A 21,925-nucleotide genomic window follows, 5' to 3' on the forward strand; every position below is an offset into this window, starting at 1 on the left:
TCTGTTGCAGGCGAACTGATGCATCCCCTTGACATTTGAAGCGCCTTAAAGCTGCTCGAGGGGCGTGTGTGTGTGTGTGTGTGTGTGTGTGTGTGTGTGCGTGTGTGTGTGTGTGTGTGTGTGTGTGTGTGTGTGTGTGTGTGTGTGTGTGTGTGTGTGTGTGTGTGTGTGTGTGTGTGTGTTGGGGGGGGGGCTTCTGCTCTGAATCCCGCGTTGCCGCAGAAACGATGGATGCAGCTGCATTAGGTGAGAATCGGTGCGCATAACTGAGTAGCCGATGCTACGCGCCGCCAACCCTAAAGTTGTAATTTTATAGCCCCGATGGAGAACACATGACTGCTCTGCTATACGACGCTTAGTCATTACTTTGCTGCCTCTCGCTCAAGCAAACAGCCATCGCGGAGAGTTAAAAAATGAAATCCGCCCTTTCATGGAGCCATCCCAGATTGGGAAGTTGCCTAACATAATAAATATTCCCGATAATCATTAACATTTACAGCGCAGCAGATGTTACATTGTCTTCAATGAGCGGCTGTGTTGTACAAAAAAGCATTTTCAAATTTGAACCAGATAGTGGAAAATTAGGAACAGGTCTACTAACCATCTGTTCCAGTGAGGTTTCGCTCGCCTCTGCAGTTGAATGTTTGCTTGGGGAGACAGAGGGTAAAGAGAGCTGCTTTGGCAGGTACAGCATTGTTTACCCAAGAGACCTGGCTGAAGCACCATCAAATAGTGTCTGAGTGTAGATGAAAACAAATTCTCTGACACATACTGCTCCGTCTAAAAAACGCCAAATGGCCACAGTCCACAAAAAGACAACATGAACCATAGCATATGACTGCTCCTGCTTAATGAAGGGCTCTATCTGGGTGCACTAAAGCCTCGAGCACAATGAGATAGCTGCCAGTTATCCCTAAGAGTAATTTTTTATTTTTTTTTTAGAAATCACTTCTATTTGTTGTATAACATATGCAAAATGCCAATGGATGAGCTCTAAATTAGTCACTGAAAGCAAAAAAAAAAAAAAAAAAAAATCTTCTACCAGGGGAATAAATGAATAAATGGGAGTTACTTGTGTGTGTGTGTGTGTGTGTGTGTGTGTGTGTGTGTGTGTGATAGTAGATTTGGACTCCCCCTGAAACACCCCATGTGTGGTCATGAATAGGGGAGCAGAGGGACCTGTGCCATAGCCGTGGGAACTGGGACTACATTAAACAGTCATTATCCCAAGTGGCTCAAGCCGTGGTTTATCTATCAGCATCCCACTTAAGTAACAGAGGGGTAACCAAAGCGTATCGAGCATGAGGAGATGATATGTCTTCGTGTGATAAGCTTTAAAGCTGCACTTGGCGAGAAGTTGACACCAAAACACTGTAGATGTTGTGTCTCTACATACTTAGATTTGACTCATTTGCGGGGATGAATTATTGTGTGGGCGTCGGGACAGAAGCAGAAAATCGTATCTGTTTTCAGGAAGTGGTGAGTAATTAGTCCGTCCAGTGAAAATTTAAACCCAACGACGTTTTAGAGCACAGTTTAATGGCATCACATTGTACTCTTTTTTTTTTTTTTTTTTTTTTTTTTTTTTTTTTGCGTTTTGAGGTCTTCAAACTTCAAACAGCGACGTCTCGCTGCCATTTGGGAGCGACGGTGTGCCAAGTTCCCTCGGTGCAGCTTTAAATAGAAGACACTACAGAGTGCTTCTTCTAAAGTACACACTCAGTTCAGTTTAATCTGCCTCACATTGCAGCAGCTTGAGGTGAATCATTCTGAACTTTATTTGACTCAGGCACAAATGGGTTTCTTTGGATGAGCATCACCCCAGTAACACTGTAAGAGCCAATAATGGTCTTTTGAAATATTGTTGGTTGTTGGCAAGATCAGCTCGGGGAAAATAAAGAGACAATAGAGTTACATATCAGTTGCGAGATGAGTTGCCAAATAGCAGTTGTTTTAGGGAAAAGAATCTGCTTAGGCTTTAGCAGAAAGTGCTCTGGTTGAGTTTTATGTTGTGCTGTTATTGTTTCATATCTAGAGCAAGGTCTGGTTTAACATTGTGGGCTACAGAAGAATATCTGGGATGGATCAATGTAGCATATTTGGTTCAGAAAAGTTATTTTCTTTCCCACTGCAGCACAGACAAAAGGCAACTATTTAATATTAATGTCCTTCGTTTTGATTTATTACAGAAAGAAATCAATGGTGTGTTGTTTTTAATCTTTGCTTTCCCAGCTGGGTAATAAAACGTCTAAATGTAACTCATTTAAATACCCTTCAGGCTCTTGTGATCAGAACTCTTTTCGGTGCAGATTGGCTTGCAGCTCTGTATTTTCCTGGACGTGGGACGGCCATTAGACTGAAGGCTGCTATTCGTTGCAGCGTCTTCTGCACAAGGTCCAATCTGCCATATGCAAACAACACAAAGCACATGCTTTTTCTTGCTGCCTGACAGGCCAGATCTTATTACGGTTGAATGTTGTGTTCACAGCCCTGCGTCGAGGCCTTGGGAGACTCGTGCTATCAGCGCAGGGCCAGACGGTACAGCAGCTGTTTTAATGGTGCCCCTTATGTCCCCCTTGATCCAAGTCAGCTCACCTGGTGTGAATCAAGCCACTCTTTTTTTTTTATATATCCTGCCAGCCTGGACAGACTTTCTGCTTTGTTTGTTTGTCCTATTGCTTTACCTTCCAAAAATAGGTCTCTGCTCTCCACTGGCAACTCTTAAGGCAGTGTCTAGCCTCAGGTGTATTAGAGCAGGACTGTCCCCCTGTCACCCTCTTGTCAGTGTGAGAACAAAGCAGCAGCAGCAGCAGCAGCACAAGCGATAATGCCGGTCAGCCTCAAACCTGCAGCACACTTACAAATCTCCCTAAAGCCCCGCCTTCCTCTTTGTCTGCCCCTTCTCTGCACCTCCACTACTTTGCCTATTTCTTTCTCTGTTTTCCTCTGTTTCTGCATCACCGGCTCCCACAGCCCCGCTAAAATCTACCGTCTTAATGCCTCTTGCATGTACGGTCTTCTGTGTCAGCTGCACCGTGAGCTCAGTCCTTGAGGAGGACGGGGGCCTCGGTGGGCGCCGCCGGTCCTTCACAGAGGGGATATGGGCTCTGTGTAATTATGACTGTTCCTCTGGTTTCCATTTGCGTGAGCTGCTGTTTATGTGGTTCAATCTGAGTCAGGAACATCAGCCTCAAAGAAGGGCACAGCGAGGGGAGGGAGGAGCTGTACGCCTCTCACACAGCCGGCCCCTGCCAGTATTGTTTTACCGTTGAAGTGGGTGAGGACTGGCCAGGTACATATTTATGTACCCCTTGCCCCCTTGCGCCCGCTAGCTCCCCCAACTTAAGATTAAACTTTAACTAGTGTTGTCACACAGTAAATTGTGTTTGCTATTTCGAAAAAATATCATACTATAGCTGCCACAACTGGTAATCTAAGCTGCGATAAAATGGAGTAAAGCATTGCCCAGGGGTGCTCGAGGACACAGGTGGTTCTGAAGGTACAGATGACAAGGTTGCCAGTCCTCTCTGTCAAACTGTATTAGTAAATCAATCTGTCATCTTCAAATCCCCCAAGTCGAAATCTCTGTAGAGGGAGCCTTGCTGATGTGGTCAGAAGGAAATGAAAGATGATGTGCACTCAGTATCTTCAAAAGGTTGTCACTTTGTTTTTTTTGTATGATTTGATGTAGGCAGCACAGGCAGTATTTGAGCGAAAGCATATAACAATAGATTGAAATTGCCTTTCTCTCATAATGTACTGCTTCCTAGCTTTAGCCATTCAACCTGAGAGTTGTGCGCCCGCTGCAAAAAACTCGGGGGGGGGGGAAATACATTGTTAATCTTAATGGTCTTCTAGCCAGAGTCTGCTCCATTTCCGCTCTTCATGCATGCATTGTGGCATGATGTCCTTTGGCTGAATACCTACAGTTTTTACAAGAAGAATCTTAGCGTAGACAGTTTGATGGGCGGCATGCATACAAACTCCCCTCCGCTTCTCAATTCTCCTATAGTTCAAGATGGACTGCGTCAGATGTTGTATTCAGTGGGTGTGAACAGAAACGGATCTCTCACATGTATTCCTTTTAAAGCCCCCTTTTGGAAACTTTATTTCTGAAGACATCATTGTGAAGCACTTACCCCGTGTTAAAGAGCCGCTCTGTTTGTGGTGTACATGTGTTGAGGCCCCCAGCTCTCCACTTGAGGCCACAACGTATTTTCTCTCAGTTTATGACTGGATTCACTGGTGGCTTTATGAGGTCGGTGTGATTAACGGAGGAATTTCAGTCTTTCTTCCTGTGGGTCCTTGTCTATCCATGGGAGATAATTATGGCTGCGGCTGGCTGTAAATACAAGCTCAGCCAGGGGTTGGCAGATCAGGAAATGGGACATCATCAGCCTTCACCTGGTGAAGGAACATAAATTAGAGGCTGAGATAACAAAGACGCGTTGAGGACAACATTATGTAGAAGCCCTGCAATAGCACATCTGTTCACAATACAGTCACCGCAGACCAGGTGGAAATGAAAGTTGTTTTCCTGCACTCGAGACTCAACTTGAAGGAACAATAGAGGACATGAGCAGACAGCTGCAGCAGTTGTTTTCAGCACTGATTTATCGATTTTTGTTCCACTAATCAATTAAGTCTTTAAAACCATGAAGATGGAGTCAGTTTTGTCTGATCAATTCACCAAAACCCAAAAAAATCAATTTACACCGATGAATTATGAGGTGGAACTAGTTAACTTTTGCCATATTTACCAGTTAACTGGCTATCTATTCAAATTCAAGATAAAAGAAGGGAACTGTAAGGAAAATTAAATTCAAAGATGTTAACTGCTAATGTTAAGCAGAAAGCAAATGTGCAATGGGAAGGGGATTTGACACTTCATTTTAGCATGAGGTCAATATATGCATGAAAGATTAAACCACAAGCGAATTTAAACGTCCATCCTGGCTAATTGACCTTTTTTTTTCTTTGCTACCAAGTTCCTCGCAGGCTCAGATAGTAAGAGAGAGGTGCATAATTGCCGTCTTTTTAATAGAGCTAATGTGTGTGTCCCTCGTTGTTTTGAGTGGACTCCACATTGTTTCTTTTAATAGGAGCTCCAGGCTAGTCATTGAAGTATTTGCGAGTAAAAAAGTAATTAAAATTACAATGGGCTACCCGGTGTGATGCAGTGGGGGGAGAGCAAAGCATACGATCACTTGGCTCCAGCTCACTGCCCTTACTAGCCTCGTACTTATTCATTAGTGATGCATTGGTTCCTGCTCGGTCCTCCCATCTCATCAGAAACACTACCTTCACGCACAAAGACAGGCCTGTGTGGATGTGCCCATTATGTTAATAACAACTCCCCCAGCTTTTGCACACAACCAACCACATGTAGCACCTTTACATCGATGTATAGGGAGCAAGGAGTTGTAGCATAGGAGTGTGTGTGACTGCGAGCGTTGTGCGTGCATGTTCTACCTAGGAGGCTGAATTGACTCTTTAACTTTCAGTGCATGTCCTTTCTATTGACTGGAGTGCTTTGCTTGGCCTCGGACACTTGTTAATCGTAATTAAGTGTTTGCTTTTTCTTTCTTTCCTCTTGTGTGTCTCTTTATGTATAGCTGGCAATGGACAGAGTGTACAGATGGACTCCAGTAAGTCCGGCTTCGTGGGTACACAAGTGGAGCTGCGCTGCATTTTCATCAACAGCAACCCGCCGGTGAAGATCTCTCAAGTCACCTGGCAGAAGCTGCTCAACGGCACCAAGCAGAACGTGGCCATCGCCAACCCGGCGCTGGGCGTGTCCGTCCTGCCGCCCTTCAAGGAGCGGGTGAGCTTCAAGCAGGCGGCGGTTCGTCATCGCACGCCATCGCTGGAGGACACCACCATCGTGTTCTCCAACCTGCAGCTGTCCGACGAGGCCGCCTACATCTGCGAGTACACCACGTTTCCCGCAGGCAACCGGGAGAACATGGTCAACCTCACCGTGTTTGGTAAGAACGCTGCAGAAAAAACGTATTTCCTACAAGTTTTATTCACTTTTGGTGTGTAATTTGAATGCCGAAGCTGGCAAAGTCTTATATTTTCGCAAAAAGAAAGCAGCTGAATCTGAATCTTAGTAATCTAATCACTGTGCTGTTTGTTTGCTTTTTGTTTTTGTTCCTTCAGCTTAGTCTAGGATTTATCCCAGATTTATCTCAGTGGAAGTATTCCACATAGGTTCTTAAAGGCGATATTTTGGAATGCTTTTTAAAAGGAAACTACATTTTAAAGGGTCTTACTCTATCTTTAGCATGGCAGAAATTCAAGTTTAAGCCTGAAATACATACAGAACCTATGTGGGATGCTTCCTTGGAGATAAAGGATCATGATCTAATGGTTTTGCTGTTTGTTTATTTGTTTTGTTCTTTAAGCTTAGTGTAGGATTTATCACAGATTTATCTCCATGGAAGCATTCCACAAAGGTTCCTTCAAGGCAATACTGTGCAGATACTGGCTTTTTAAAAAGGAGGCTACATTTTGCGAATATTAACGGCATCAGTCAAAGTCCTGGAAACATTAATAGTCATTAAAGGGTCAATATTTTTATTTAACAAGGCAGGATTATATGTTTCGGCCCAAAATACATTCAGAACCTATGTGGAATGCTTCCAGAGAGATAAATGATCGTGATCTAATGGCTGTGCTGTTTGTTTTTTGTTTGTTTTGTTCTTTCAGCCTAGCTTCGGATTTATCCCAGATTTACCTCAACGGAAGCATTCCACATAGGTTCATAGAGTAAGCATTTTGGGAATATTACTGGCTTTAATAAAAGCTCTGGAAACACTAGTACAGTTTCAAAAGGGTCACAATTTAGATGTAACATGGCAGAAATACGTGTTTTAACCTAAAATGCGTTCAGAACCTATGTGGAACGCTTCCCTGGAGAGAAGTCATCATGGTCTAGTCACAGTTTTTTTGTTTCTGTTTTGTTATTTCCGTTCTTGCAGCCTAGTCTAGGATTTATCTCAGATTAATCTCAGTGGAAGCATTCCATACAGGTTCTGGATGAATGTTTGGGCTCAGACGTGATTTCTTATCTAAATCTTGACCCTTTTCAAACTGTTCCAGTCTTTCCAGAGCTTCCATTGATGCCATGAGTATTCTCAAAATGTGTTTTAATTCGATAAAAACATTATTAAGAAAGACTTTTTCTTGTACTAACTATGGTCTGATATCCTTCAGCTTGAATGAAACATTTGCAGATGCAGTTATTTTTGTGGACTATTATGGAAAGAAATAGGACTGCTGTGTGAAACTAGAAAATGCTTCTCCATTCAATGCCATAAGCTGACTACTTACAATGTTCGTGTATGGATTCAACAGAACAGATTGTGTAACTGCTGCAGAGACTCAAAGATGTTTAATTTCATTTTGAATCAAGAACACAGAAAAAAAAACTGAAGATCCACATCATGACATCAGTTAAGGAGCCATCTCTCCGAGTGTGTTTGTGCCGGTCGGAAGAGTAATCAGACGGATGTAAAAACCTGTCGGCTAAATTCAGTTTCTCTTTGACTTGAGGCAGAAGCAGCAAATTTTTCGGAATCAGATAACACAAGGTCAAGCCGACATCTTCCCGTTAAGTGAAAGGCTAAATGAAAACACTTTCACAGCTCTACTCCTCTATTCTACATAGCCACAGGCTTTGTTGTGAAGTGGCCTGAATTCCTTTAGAACGCCTCGAACCAGATGCTGTTTGTCGAAGCTCTCGGTGCAACTGTTATTTACAGCTAAAAACTCCTGTGGACGGCGAACGGCATCGTGACGGTGAAAATGAACTTACAAATTCTTGATGCGACGATTGACACATTGGCTGACACTCGATTGGTCAGAATGTCTCTGATAAAACAGGAAGCTGCCACAGAACGCAGTCAATAAAAATGGCAGGTGAGGCAGAAATCAATAAGGCAGCTTCAGAGAGTGTAATTTGGCTTGAATAGTCTCCTCTTGTGGAAAGAAAAGGGGTGCTTGAGATGTAGTTTATCTTGGAAAGAGGCAGCTTTGAAAAGGTTGTGCACTGACTCTGATTAGAGAACTAATTAGAAATTAAGTGATGGTGTGTTTTCTATTAAGTCCCAGTAAAAGAAAAGCACTTTGCTAAAGTAGTGCTCGTTGCCAGAGCTTCTTAGTCGCCTTCGAGTCCCCGTTTTGTGTCACAGAGCCTCGCAGGACTTTTTGGGCTCCGGCAGCTCGGTGAACATGAGGAACCTGTATGCAGATAACCGACCAGCGGCGTTCAAAGAGGCCTCTTCATGGCCTATCTCGTTCAGTTGTGCATTTGCTCAAGCTCGAGCCTGCCTTTTGATGTACTAAGAGTAGATTGCTAATTGGCAACTCACAAAGGATTCAAATTGGATGACTGTGCATTTGGGTAGGCAAGTGGGTTCTACATCTGAGAGCCCTGACAACTGCTTCAGCTTTGAGGAGGGAAAGAGGCAAAACTTCACCTGATTGGAGTAACCCTGTTTTCATCTCAGCCCCCCTTAGTTTGATTTAGCTCAGATTGTTGATTGTAGGTGAAGTTGACAACACAAGACACTGAAATGAGACAGCAACCGGAACACAAAACACAAGCCCTTTCTTCTGTGAGGTTTTTCCTTTTTCCGTTAAGTGATTGATCCTCTCCGCTCCACAGCTCGGCCCATGACACGTATGACCTTGACGACTCCGACGATCGTTGCCAGGGCCCAGAAGCGCAAGATGACCGTTGCCACTTGCATATCGGCCAATGGGAAGCCACCGAGCGTGATCAAATGGGACACCAGGTTGAAAGGCGAAGCCACTTTCCAGGAGACCCGCAACCAAAACGGGACGGTGACGGTACGGAGCAACTACCTGGTGGCGCCGAGCCGCGAGACCCACAAACAGAAGCTCACGTGCATCGTGACGTACCGCAACGAGAAGATCGCGGACAGCGTGGTGCTCAATGTACAATGTAAGAAATGCAGTTTCATGATGCTGTCACTTTTATTTTTGTACTTTTGTGTGAATTTGGACCACAAAAAATGTTTTTATTCCAGCTTTTATACTGTTGTGCACCTGAAGGTTGTGTTCTTGGTAACAACATGACACCAGTCAGTATAGTTTAGAAAGTAAACAAGGTCAAATACAAAAACAAAATGCAAATGAGCTGCTGGGTTGCACATACACCAGGCTCTAAGTGGATTTTTTTTTTATAGAATAGAGATACTTTATTGATCCCCAAGGAGAACATCTGTTGTGAACTGTATAGTGAACTACAATATGCACAATAAAGTGTAAAATATAATATGAGTATTATATAAAGTATTTAATGTATTTCTGTCAGTGATTTCAGACAAGTGTGACTACATTTAGATTTATTTAGAGTGAAATCAACACAATACTGTCGTTTTTTGTGGTGCTAAGTGCAGACTTTGTTGGTGGATTTCATTTTTTTGCACAGCTGTCTTACATTATCACATAGAATTACCCTGTACTGTAAGAACAGTTTTAGTGTAAAGTAGTGACATAGTCTTGACTGAAGCTACATACAAATAGCTAATGCTAACTCTTTATTTCCACCCAAGAAAAGAAATAGATGAATTAGTGATTTTTTTAATCCATTTTATTGCTAAACTCTCAGTGTGCTGCAGGACTTTTCTGGGATGAACTGACTCTGGCGTGACTTCCTTCCTTGCAGATGAACCCGAGGTGAAGATCGAGGGGTTTGATGGAAATTGGTACCTGAACCGTCAGAATGTTCAGCTGACCTGCAGGGCTGATGCTAACCCCCCTGTCACGATCTACCAGTGGAAACTGTGAGTCTGACTAAACCGTAACAAAACCCCTTAAGGCTCAGAAGACAAGACAGCATGCCTACGTGCTTTTCTCCCACATTATATTTTAGGGGTAAAAAAAAAAGCTGTGTTTTTCTGTGGAGGGCTCGCTAAAGCACAGGAAGGCAATTTCACATAACGGCCTCGTTGAATGGAGTCTGCAGTTTCCCCCCAACATTTGTTTCAAGGCGTACATATATATATATATACAGGAAAGTAATGTTCAAAGATAAAAAAAACACACCAACTTCCTTCATCCTTCCCAGAAATGTGTCTCTGTTTATTTGTTTGTTTTTAAAACGTGTAATGAAGATAAGACTTGGACCCGAGGCTGAGCACAATGGGACTATTACAGCAGCAACACACACCCCTATCTGCCAGATAGTCACAGATACAGCCAGATAAATGCAAACACAACACGCTTTGCTTTGCTTTTTGGGGGTTTAGCTTTGAAGTCAGAGGACCAGCATGCAGGTAGAGGGGGTATGAAAGCGTTGTTAGTAATGTTGTTCTGTGGAGGGCAGCGCTTTGTCCCTGACACTCAGAGGAGAGGGGCTAGAGCTTGGAGTGGGAGCCGTGGATTAAGCCAACATACCGCGGGGCTGACATCAGGGTGTTTTTTGGCCTCCGAGACCAACCCTGCAAAGCAAGACGAGATCCAAGCATGTTTTCTAGGCCTCGGAGGGATGGAATTCGCGAAATAACCCCCAGGGTTTGACGCGCTCTGAGGAGTGACGCGACGGTTGGTTATGCGGAAATGCGATGTGTGGAAGGAATAGAATGCAGAATTGTTTGCCGTAATTTGCACAGATCAAACAAAGTCGGTGCAGCTTTGCGATTATTAAGCAAATATATTACTAATTCAAGTATTATGTAGTCAAATTGAGAGATAAATGTAGCAAATTGTCCTTTAATTGCTTAGCAAAGGCAAGGTTGAGAAATATGTCGCTGGACTTGAGTGGATGTGGATTAATAGACCATTGTGCCCTCATTGTATCTACTCTACAGACCTCTGTTGGATTTTAATGAGGCGAGGGGAGTTTTTTTTTCCAGCCTCCTTTCAGGACAGAAACACGGAGACAAGACTGAGAAGATTTGGCCTGTTTGAGTGTTTTCCTTTTTTTTATTATTATTATTATTATTATTATTATCAGAAGCAAGGGGAGATTTAGGGAGATAGGACAAGATAGGAAGAGGAGAGGAGGAGGAGGGTGAAGAGATGTGATCTAGAAAGACGAGGGCACTCTGCTGACAGATAGGAGAGGACGGCCATTGCTGCACTGAAAATGAGATGCCAAATCTGTTGTGAAGGTTCCCCTGGGCTCCACTGTGGAGGTCAGCACAAGGCTGTGACGGAACGATCCAGAACAGGCTGGCAGGATTGCGTCACACTGCAAACACATGCACGGGGAGGTGTAGCCGAATCCAAACAGATCCACGTTATTAGACAGTCAGCTGTGGATACTGTTTATGTTATTCTCTGTAGATTACAGGGTTCATATTAGCGGGCACTATGCACTACTTTCTTACTGTGGTGGCTATAATTTTGGAAAAAACTCTTTATTTTTTAACCAATCATTTGTAGTTTTCTCTCTGCCTTGACATGTATGCAGTCCCTGAGGAAAGCAGCTTTGATTTGTTTTTTTGTTTTTTTCTTTGCTTAGAGCACAATGCCAGAGCTATTTCTCCAAATGGGCTAATTGGGAGCTTCACTGAAATAGCAAAAAAAAAAAACAAAAGACTCGACTGAAAAAGAGACTCGGCTATTTTAACTTCATTGATTATTTTTGAGTCTTTTTTTAAAAAATTTGAGCACGTGCTGTACTTTTTAGTGGACACAGGAGTAGTAATGGAAAGTCGAAGAGTTGTTTATCATCACATACAGCTCAATTACAAGTGAGATAAGATTTCAGAGGCAATATTTCCTTTTTTCTTTTCCACAGTGAAGCACTTTTCCGGGACGCGTCTTCTCCTTTCACAATGCATTTTCATTTTTTGTTCAAAGATAAGGGTAATTCTATAAATAATATTAACAATAATATTGCATTTCACAGTGTGATTACTTCAAACTCTGCCCTAATTAGCTCACTTACTTATCTCCATTGTGATTCTGTTAGTTCTTTCGAATAAAGGCCACAGTAGGTCAACTGTTGGTTAATTTCTCCAGTCACTAAGAGCTGCGGATGAAACTCCCAGATTACTTAATGGCCCTTTAAATGACATTTATGTTGATTGTTAAAGCATCTCAACCGCAGGATACAGTGCAGACAGTCCCGCCATCATGGAGGCGGATTACTTACTTAACATAAGCAGTTGCTAAATATTGCTAATGTTGTCTGAGCAACAGAATTCCTCATTAAGGTTGAATGGTAGAAAGCTTTCAGACAAACAAAACAGATGGATGTTTGATTAAAGACATCGTCCTTTAATGCCACCTAATTGTTAGTTTGAAGTCCAGACAGCAGGCTGAGTTTCTGTTCTTAATGAATCTTAGAATAAACTCCATTCACTCGCCAACCTGAATTGTCGAATTTGTTATGCAGGTGAAACTCATGTTTTTTTAAAGATTCATGCTTTGTAATTGTGAATAGTATGCTTCTTTTTTTGCCTTCAGCTCCACATGATCTTGCAGTTCACAGTGAAATTTGCTTGATTGTGAGTCCACACACGCCCACATCAGTTCACACGCATCGCATACATGCATGCACATGAGCAGCCCAGTCAGTCATCAAAGAAAGCTGCATCACTCCCAAGCTGTCTTTCATTCTGCTGCACACACACACATACATTCAGATGTCTCGCACAAATGCAGACATCTCTGGTCGTGACAGAATCTGCGGTGAATCGCCATGTGCCAGCCTTTCATTTCTGCAGCAAATCAATTGGGCTTTGCAGAACTCAGCGTTTGATAGAGGCTCAGAAGGTAACTGATTATTGAATCGTGACATACTGTATTGGGGGTTGTTTGTGGCTCCACTGCGATTGCTCCGCTAAGGTGGCCGATGAAAAACAACTCAACCGTGGCTCTCTCCATTACTTTTGGTCTGAACTGTGAACCCTTTGTTGCTAAGGGAAAAAAAATACTTTTCATAGCGACTTGCTGTGAAATTTTGCTCTATGAACCACATATGGATGAGCTGTTTGTAGTAGAGGTTTTAAGAGGATCTGATTAAATAGCTTGTCACCGAGGAGCCTTGTTGAAAGTGTATTTAGTGAACCTCAAGTGCTTGATGTGTGACCACTGTTAGCATGACGCCTAATTTTGTTGCCTCTCTGCACTGTCATTTTATTTCCCTCTCAGTGTAATTGATGAAGCGCTACATGGTTTTTTAATGTTCTCACACAACAGCCCTTCAAAAAGTGACCCGCAGGTGATGGACGGACATCTATAGCATCCTTATTGTTTAAAAAAATCCACCACCAACTGGAGTCCGACTGAAGGGCGATTCAATATTATTGCTGTGTTTTGTAGCTACTTAAACAGAGTCCATTCAGAGCCGCTGATGAAGCTGATCGAGGGGAAGGCAGCAGGAAGCGGCTAATTGTCATGAAAGTTGATACCTTTTACAGCCTCCGGGCTCCATATAAAGGAGTGCGGACAATAGAACGGAGAGCCGGTTTGTGTTCACGATCCGTGACCTCAAAGTCTGCTGACCCGATCAAAGGACGTGAGCGAGTCTGAGCTCTGTGGAGATAACGAACCATAACGACAAACACCTCGGGCAGGAGAGAGACGGGGCTGCACTTCTCAATGACAGGCCGGCGTTTGGTAGATTCTGCATTTATTGCTTGATCAGCTGCCTCTCTTGACAGCTCCCCTGAGTTTTAGAGTTCAGCCATGTGAGTTGAGGAAGGGTGAGCCCTCCACCGACACTACATCCCCTCCCCCTGCCTCTGTTTTGTATTCCGCATGCCAAAACAGTCCTCAAGCATCAGCTATATCTTACCTGTTTGGACCTGCGGGGATTCCCTGTCCTCATAATTTTGTTTGGATTTGATGGATGATGGCTGAAATATAGCGCTGTCAAATATTCCTGGTATTTATCTCACCCCCACTCATACATCCAGGTTTGTTTGGCACTGGAGACTGTATTTTTCATGTGCTTTGAATTGCTTTGCAGCATCTGTGAGGATTTTTTTCTTTCTTTCTTTTGGTGGTCTGGAGTAATTCTGCCTCTTTTTTTATGGTCTCTGCATTATTGCTTCTTCCTCTTCTCTCCCCTCTCTACAGCTTGAATGGCTCCCTGCCCAGCAATGTGGAGATCAGAAACAACACCCTGTTCTTCAAGGGCCCGGTGACCTACGACCTGGCGGGAACGTACGTCTGTGACGCCACCAATGGCATCGGGACCCGCACCGGCATCGTGGACGTCAACATCACGGGTAGGTTGATTAAAAAGCCATTTCTGCGCTCTCTTCCTCTCTCTTTCAGTAACTCCGGCATGGCTCCGTCAATACAGTAGCCCTCAAGAAACACCGATCAGCAAGCCTTCAGCCCCCCTTCTGCCCAAATAAACGCCAATATCGGTGCACATGCACAGACTAGGTGATTGTAGCAGATCTCCTGCGTGTTTTTCACTTGCCTGGCCTCTGTGGCACCCTGCTGCACACTGTGGCAGGTTAGATTAGAAAAAAAAACGTAAAGCCTCTGCGTTTGTGTATCAGAGCTCCTGTGAGAACAACCGCCTCCTCCCACCCTGCCCTGTTACACATCCAAGCGCATGTGTGGGAGCAAATATAAAGCAGGTCTATTATCAGCGCCTAAAATAACATCAATGAAACTGGGGGAGAGGGGGGGTTTGAGGTGAGGGTACTGTATTGATCATAGTTTGTTCTCATCACACTCACATTTCTCCAAACAGCCTCTTTCGCAGTTGAACTCGTTCTTTTGTCTCCTCTTCTGTCGTCTGGGGGGAAAACAAAATGCTGAACAAAACTGATTCAGTTTCCCCTGCCTTCCACATAATTGTTGGCACACACGCACTGTGGTTCCTCTGGGTTCTTATCCATAGGAGACAATATTTTTGCACTCAAAGCTCCCTAAGCTACAATATATACCAGACCTGACTTCCCTATACATGCTACAAATGTAGGGATCGTCCTCTATTGGTACCAGCTGTGCGTGTGGTATCGGGGAGACTCTCACAGTTTTGCTCTGGTCGGACTGGAAAGACTCCCCACCCCTCTTTGCTCTCTTGCTTGGTTTCTGGGAAGCTGTGGTGTTCTAACTTGCACTGCTTTGCATGTTGACTCATGTCATGTCTCTGGAAAACGTCGTGCTTGGTGTGACGTGAACAGCTGTGCCTTACAGTGTCATTGCATACCTCTCCTTTCTGTTTCCTCTCTTTCAGTGCATTATTCTCTCCTGGTGAGGGTAAGGCTAGGACAAAAAGCAGCTTTGTAGGATGTGATAATTACCTGCATTGTGAGAAGTTTCCCATCAAGGCGGGAGGTGATAATAGAAATCCCAAAGGAGCATGAACAGGCCTTATGTATCAAACAGGAATGTGAAGAAGTAAGCAGCTGTCAGTAAACCACTGTGAACCAGCTCGTGTAGAGTAACTGTGTTGGCATATAGCGCTGTTCCCTTTTTGGAAAGGCAAAAAACAAAGGCACCAAAGTAATTTTCTATTTCTGCTTTTTCATTGATTGCTTAAATTAACAAACCACGTTGCTGTCGTCCCAGTGGTCTTTCTGTTTATTCTCATCATTTGTTTGTATAATTTTATTGACTGAGCGAGGTGATGCGATGCGTGGGTACACGATGTGAGTGTGTTCAGTTTGCCTGCACACATGATTTCAATCTGAGCATTTTCTTGCTGTTTTTGTATATATTTTTTCTAACATTTAGAGGTTTGCAGATTGCTTGGTGGCGGGTTAAAGGAAACGTAATGACTGATTTTGAAACACTCAGTTCTCTGCAGGACGTCTTTGTTCCTTTCTGTCGCTCTGCACGTTTACCCTAATAAATACGCTCAGCTGTTATGTGATAGGCAATCTGAAGACGTATAATTATGCATTAAAGTAGTGTATTTTCTTTTCTCTCCTTGACAATATGATTGTTACTTTTCCATCCCCTGAAAGAATCCATCCTTGATATTTGGAGTTACACTAACCGCCACTGCCATAACATCCCCTGAATATTAAATGGCACACAGCACTCTGGTGGTCTGTTTATACTCTCAGTAGTAATAAGCTGGCTGAGCTACAAGCTCCAGGTGTTGTTCTATGCTATTTTATGGCAAACGTCCTGGATTTCTGTTAAGGATACATTCCCAAAGGGTGCCGTACGAGTCTTAAAAGCATGTTGCCAGTTCCCATAGTAACAGTGACAAGTTAAAGGGAGAAGAGCCAGCCTCTCCTCCTAAAGTACAGCTCGGCTGCAGCGTGGTGCCCCGTCAAATTGCAGAACAGCTTACAAACGGCTATAGTTGATCTGAAACATCGGCATTTTATTTTCAGGATGCAAACAAACAGGAACAGAGCCGCCCTGCCCTTTTGGCGTGTCACACAGGTGCAACATGGATACATTATGGCAGCACATGCTTAGGTGCTCTTTGCTGATGTCGTGAAATCCGAGCCTATTCCCATGTTAATGCGTGCATGTGTCAGCATTGACTCTTTCACCGCCACACCACACCACCACAACAGATATATGCAAAAGAGATATTCCAGCTTGGAAGCCATTACGGTCGAGTTTGCATCAGTTAGGTTGAATAAAAACGCTGTTAGAGGTGAGCTTTGGGGTGGGATACGCTAATATCCTACAAATGTTTTTTTGAAGAGCTCCACACAGCCTTGACATTGGCTGTGCATAATGACCCAGTGGCGGAGGTATAAGAAGTATGCTGATGCTTCATTAACTTCAAAGAGCATCTTTGTGCCTCCCAACAGCTTCAGAGAGGCCTGTCTGAGACGTGGCAGGTGAGAGAGTCCCGCTGCTGGCTGCCGTTCAAGGCTGCAGCACTGGGCCTGAGTGAGTGTTTTCCACAGAAAAAGGAAGGCGCCCAAGTCAATAACTTCAAAACATTTGTTCACCCAGAGCTGACAATATCTCGATTAATGACAAACATGAAATAACTGCCTCCTTTCCTTGTTAAAAAGCTCATTTTAATGGTGTTTGGATTCAGAGGCTCTCAGGAAAGTTGGGTATTAATAGAGTCAATAATTCAGACATTGTAGCTGATCTTTTTTAGCCTGCAGTAAACTGTATCAGAGCGATGACAAATATGACAGATAAGCAATGTATCGGGTCGTCATGCCACCATTGTGCATGGTTTTGTCACCATCAAGGCTGAGATTTATTCAAATGCACTACAACTAGTTGCATTATGCATGGATTCGGTGCTGGCGCTTTTTGTTTTCATTTTGAAGTTAATTTTTAGATTGACACAGCAATATACACCTGCCGGGTAGACAGCCCTGCTTCCAGTGTCAGGGAAGATAAAATGTCCGTGACAACTTGTTTGTATCACAGAAAAGCTATTTTCTCACACTGGGATGCAACACTGATGGAGCACTTAAGGAAAGCGCATTTTAATCAAGCTCCTCAGTTTTCATGGACAGATTCGTGGGAGCTGCATAACTGTCACCTCGGCTAGATAGCGAGGGGCCACGGAGCACCTTGTTTCAATTAGTTTGGGAATAGTGTTTGCCGTGGAGATGGCATCGACTACGGTAAGTCGCATGGGCTAAAGCGGCTTTCTCCAAGGACATGTGTTCCGCAGATATGGTGTCACTTGTCAGAATCTAATGAACCACTCTCCTGTTTTAATCAATCCTCGCTCCCAGGAAAAAAAAAAAAGGTAGAAGAGGAAATCTGAGGGAAAAAGAAGAGAGCAAAGGGAGGGGATCTCTAGCAAAGAGAGATGAGCTTCATGTAATGGAGCCTCTTAGCAGACACCTCGCTCATTTACATGCAGTTCAGAAATCTTCTGAGAGAAACTTGACAAGTCGTCAGATCTGATTAATCAGCTAATTACTAACAGGCATCGGAGGCCACATTAAAAAACAGATACAATTAAACGTCCCCGCATTGAAAGTTATTTTTGAGCTTTTAACCATCTAATAGGAATACCAGTCAAACAGTCAGTCCTGTAAAACACCGCAGCTGAGAGAAGCCACAGGAAGAGCTGGGCTGAATAATGTGGTTAAAACTCAACTTAACAGCAAAAAATCAGCCTTTCATTAAGATAATCAGCCTCTCCGCCGTCACAGCGTGTTTTTTTGTGCTTGAAACAAATCAATGCTACCATCTTAAATCCCTTCCCAGCGCATTAAAAGGCGTGATGAATGGCCGTTTTGTCAGGACGGCCTTACAATTATGTCATTATCACCCCTGAGAAAGCACAAGTGTGGTTTTATTCTTGGCAGTGCACAGTAATGCGACACATGGGAAAATTTTGCTCTCTGTCAAGCAGCATGTATACTACAGAATGCATTTGTTTACCCGCTTTACCCTTGACTCTCCCACAGAACGGTGTGAGATAGCGGCCGGCCCGAGTCAGAGACAATGCATAATTCCTGCCATATTAGCAGGATCAGCTGTGCAGGATGATATCAGATCAGCCAGAGGGTCAGCTAGTGCGTGAACCCTTTCGATGATTCCCCTTACGGCTCAGCGGCGCTAACTTTCATCCTCCTTTGTCAGAGCTTGTGGCACCGAGCTGCTTTGGAGAGCAGAGGTGCAGCAGGCTTTGCTACGGGGGCTTTACCACTCGGGTTAAACTGGATGGAGTGAGAGCGTTCTCTTCAATTTAGCAAGAAACCGTGAGGATGGATCCTTCTGTAAGCACAGGCAACCGGTGCCGACATCTGTTCACGCTTGCCTGAACAAGCAATAGTTGGCTCCCATGTGGGGAAAATGAAGTTTAGAGAGCAGAGGCGGGGGGTGGTGGGGGAGGAGAATTTTTAATCACGTGGTGAGAACGAGGTGAATCCGACACTGACAGTCTGGCGGAATTATAAATAAATAAACATGTGACTGGAGGAGATGCTTCAGTGGGTCTGAATTTTTGGAGTTTAGTTGAATAGGTAAAGTGGATTCCAGAAATGAGCTCCCAGGCAAACAACATCTGGGAGCAGAGGCAGAGGTGGACGAGAGGCCAGGAGGCTGTTTGCACGACTTTATGTAACAGCCTGTGTCAACTTCTGCTATTCACCACTTGTCACTTCCTCCATCCTCCGAGTCTCGCAGCTGGATGATATGCGACGTGTTGAGACACAGTTCTGGTGAGATGCTTGAAAGCAGCACTTATGTGGACCTCTTTTTTTTTTGCTGTTTGTTTACCACTCTCACTTTAATTTCATTGGCTTCCGTGTAACCGATGGCAGCAAATGAGGCCATTCTCAAGAACATTGACTATATCTATATAATGATTCCTAATGTTTGCTACCAGGTTGGCAGGAAAGCGGCAGTTGGGTACTTGGCAGTGGCAGAGGGAGCTTTCTCAGCATAAACATAAATCATTGAGCAGAAGATGTTACTCTGAGCTGAAATTAGATGTTATAATTGCCCTAAAACTCATTACAGCTTGAACTGAATGCATTTTACTGTTGTGGTGTTATGGCTGAAGTTACAATTAGAAATTCATTTGGCATTTATCCTTTATTATACAGGTATCAGGCTCGTTAATCTACATTTTACAAGATTTTTTTTTTTTTTTTAACTAATTTTCTGGTTTCTTCTGTTGTCTGACATGAATGGTTTGTAGATCCATGGAAATGAAATTTTAAATGTTCTGTTATCCTATTAAATTATACATCTGCTCACCTTGATAGCCTGTTAGTTTGGAATGTTTTAACAAGAGATGCATCACTTAACCCTCTGAACACCAACTGTTTTCTGCTCCTGTCATATTTTTACTCACTGTGGGCTCATTTTTTACTCCAATGTAAAGTTCTGCAACTCTATAGAAACAACACAACCATGGCTAGAAGGAGAGAGATTGTAAAACTGTCTTCTGTGCAGTATAATAAAACTATTATGACAAAAAAAAACTCAACATTTAAAGAATGGGTAAAAAACATTCCAAGTGTCCACAGGTGTTTCCAATATTAAAAATAATGGTGACACTACATATTACAGTAGTACTATCTACATTATTAATTTGCTTCCATACCTTTCTCCTTTCTGCTCTGTGTAAACACAGCCTGCAGTTCAACCCAGTTCAGCAGAGAAGCCAATATATTTTTGTCACTAATGGCTTCCTGTCTTTTATTTTTGGCTGTTTTCAAAATGAAACATGAGGAATAAAGTGAGCTTAGATTTGTAGCACGGACGAGTAGTTCAAGGACAATCGGAAAGTTCAAAAGCTGATGATTCTCTCTGTATTTACAGTTTCAGGCTCTGATAACTGGTGTAATTTTGGTGATTTTTTAAAAAGCAGCTCTGCTGGGGTTCAGAAGGTTAAAAGGAGACTTTGTAACTGAAAGTTTATAGTGGCTGCCAGGGCCAAAAATCACCCCAAATGGTTCACAGTGACTTCAAAAGAAGTGAACCCACACAGAGGATTGAAACTTTCCCCTGTATTCGTGATTAAGGAAACACCTCCTGTCGCCCATCGTGACTGTAAATAACAGTAGGTGTTGATGGAATGCTTTGTTTTTATCAGCTGTGAAACAGGCGTGATGGTCTCTGCGTCACTGCGGGATCTGTCGGTTTTCTCGCCGTGGTAATGCGCTGATCGCTACGTGTAATAAAGCTTGCGAGACTGCGGCGAGAACATCCTTGAATAAAACAAGTAACGCACCATATATTGCTGACATCTAACAGCGGTGCCGCTCCATGCAGCCATTTGTCTCTTTCATTTCTCTGACACAGACAAGAGACATTATGATGTCAGCTCTGCAAAAGCCTCCCCTAGCTATGTGAAATTTGTTTGTCTTTGCCTGTCATGGTGGAGTCTGTCTCAATCTGTGCGCCATCGCACATCCCACCGTCGCCTTCTCACACCGCCGCCTGCATTATTCATGGATGCAAAGGCCACATGTGTATATCTTGTAGATTATTAAACTCTAACATCAAGTAGATGCGCCCTGTCAGACAGGTTGAGAAGCACCTTCAGCGTTATGGTCTCCTGCTTGAACCTTCTGCTTCGGCATCCACTAGCCTGGAAGGATTTGTGTCTCCGGCTCGACGGAGTAACTTCCCAGCCCCCGTGTCCTCGCTACAGGGAGGGATGGATGGAGGGTCTGCTCAGATCTTGCCAAGATCACACCTCATTATCCAAATGAGACATTAGCATGGGAGGCTCCCTCGCTCACACAGCACAGGCCGCTCCATAAAGCCTCTGCTGGGGGAAAGCACCGAGGGGGGAAGACAGTGTAACTCGTTTTTGCATAAAATGGAGGAAAGGAGGGGGATGCTCCCTGTGTGTGTCTGTGTGTGTTTTTTTTTTTTTTTTTTGGAGAAGAAGAGATAGCCCGGCTGGAAGAGTGAAATGCAAATGTCACCAGGGGAGAGCGCGTGAGAGCAGAGCAGCTGAGATCGTAGTGATTTATCTTAACATTTGTTTCTGCATGGCTTGCTGTTTCGGCTCTCCAGAGGATGTGCTCATAGAGGAGAGGGATGTGGCGGACAGATGGAGCAGGGGGGGACTGGCCCGAGGACCCTTCGGCCCCGCTCACCTCCCCTCCGTCCTCCTCCTCTTCCTCCTCGTCGTCCACCCGTGTGGTGTTGGATCTGTCACGCCTCCCTGAGATGAAGTAGGTCAGACGTTGTCCCAGGGTCTGACCACTGGCGGCTGGGCTGCTGCTGCTGCTGCTGATGCTGATGCTGTGGTGATTCACTCGTTACACACACGGCTCCAAAATAACAACACAGAGATAAAAAAAAACCCAAAGCTGTGGTAACCAAACAGTGCCCTCGACCTCCCCTGGCTTAACATGCACTAATATGCAGATTTGCGCGCTGCATGTCTGCTGACCCAATAACTCGTCCTTACAGCCGCCACACCCACGTGCAGGATAGCAAAGCAAACATTGTTTTTTTTAAAAGCACAGCGTTGTTCGGATGCATGCGTCCCTCATTAAAGGTGCATTAAAGATTACTATCGCCACCCCTGTTGCACAAATATTCTATCACCAAAGGG

The 21,925-nt window shown here is 43.9% G+C and overlaps 1 protein-coding gene across 10 annotated transcripts in view; it reads left to right on the top strand.

Annotated features, from left to right (window-relative positions):
- Positions 1–21,925, top strand: part of nectin1b (nectin cell adhesion molecule 1b) — a 156,236-nt gene that overhangs the window by 44,781 nt on the left and 89,530 nt on the right. For all 10 annotated transcript variants that reach the window (XM_055012429.1, XM_055012430.1, XM_035952909.2 and 7 more), the window contains exons 2-5: positions 5,616–5,987; positions 8,672–8,971; positions 9,698–9,815; positions 14,065–14,216. In XM_055012429.1, coding sequence (XP_054868404.1) covers positions 5,616–5,987; positions 8,672–8,971; positions 9,698–9,815; positions 14,065–14,216 — 942 coding nt within the window. The remainder of the gene's footprint in view (positions 1–5,615; positions 5,988–8,671; positions 8,972–9,697; positions 9,816–14,064; positions 14,217–21,925) is intronic.

The sequence above is a fragment of the Amphiprion ocellaris genome, chromosome 7, assembly GCF_022539595.1.
Source record: "Amphiprion ocellaris isolate individual 3 ecotype Okinawa chromosome 7, ASM2253959v1, whole genome shotgun sequence".
Taxonomy (NCBI): Eukaryota; Metazoa; Chordata; class Actinopteri; family Pomacentridae; genus Amphiprion; species Amphiprion ocellaris.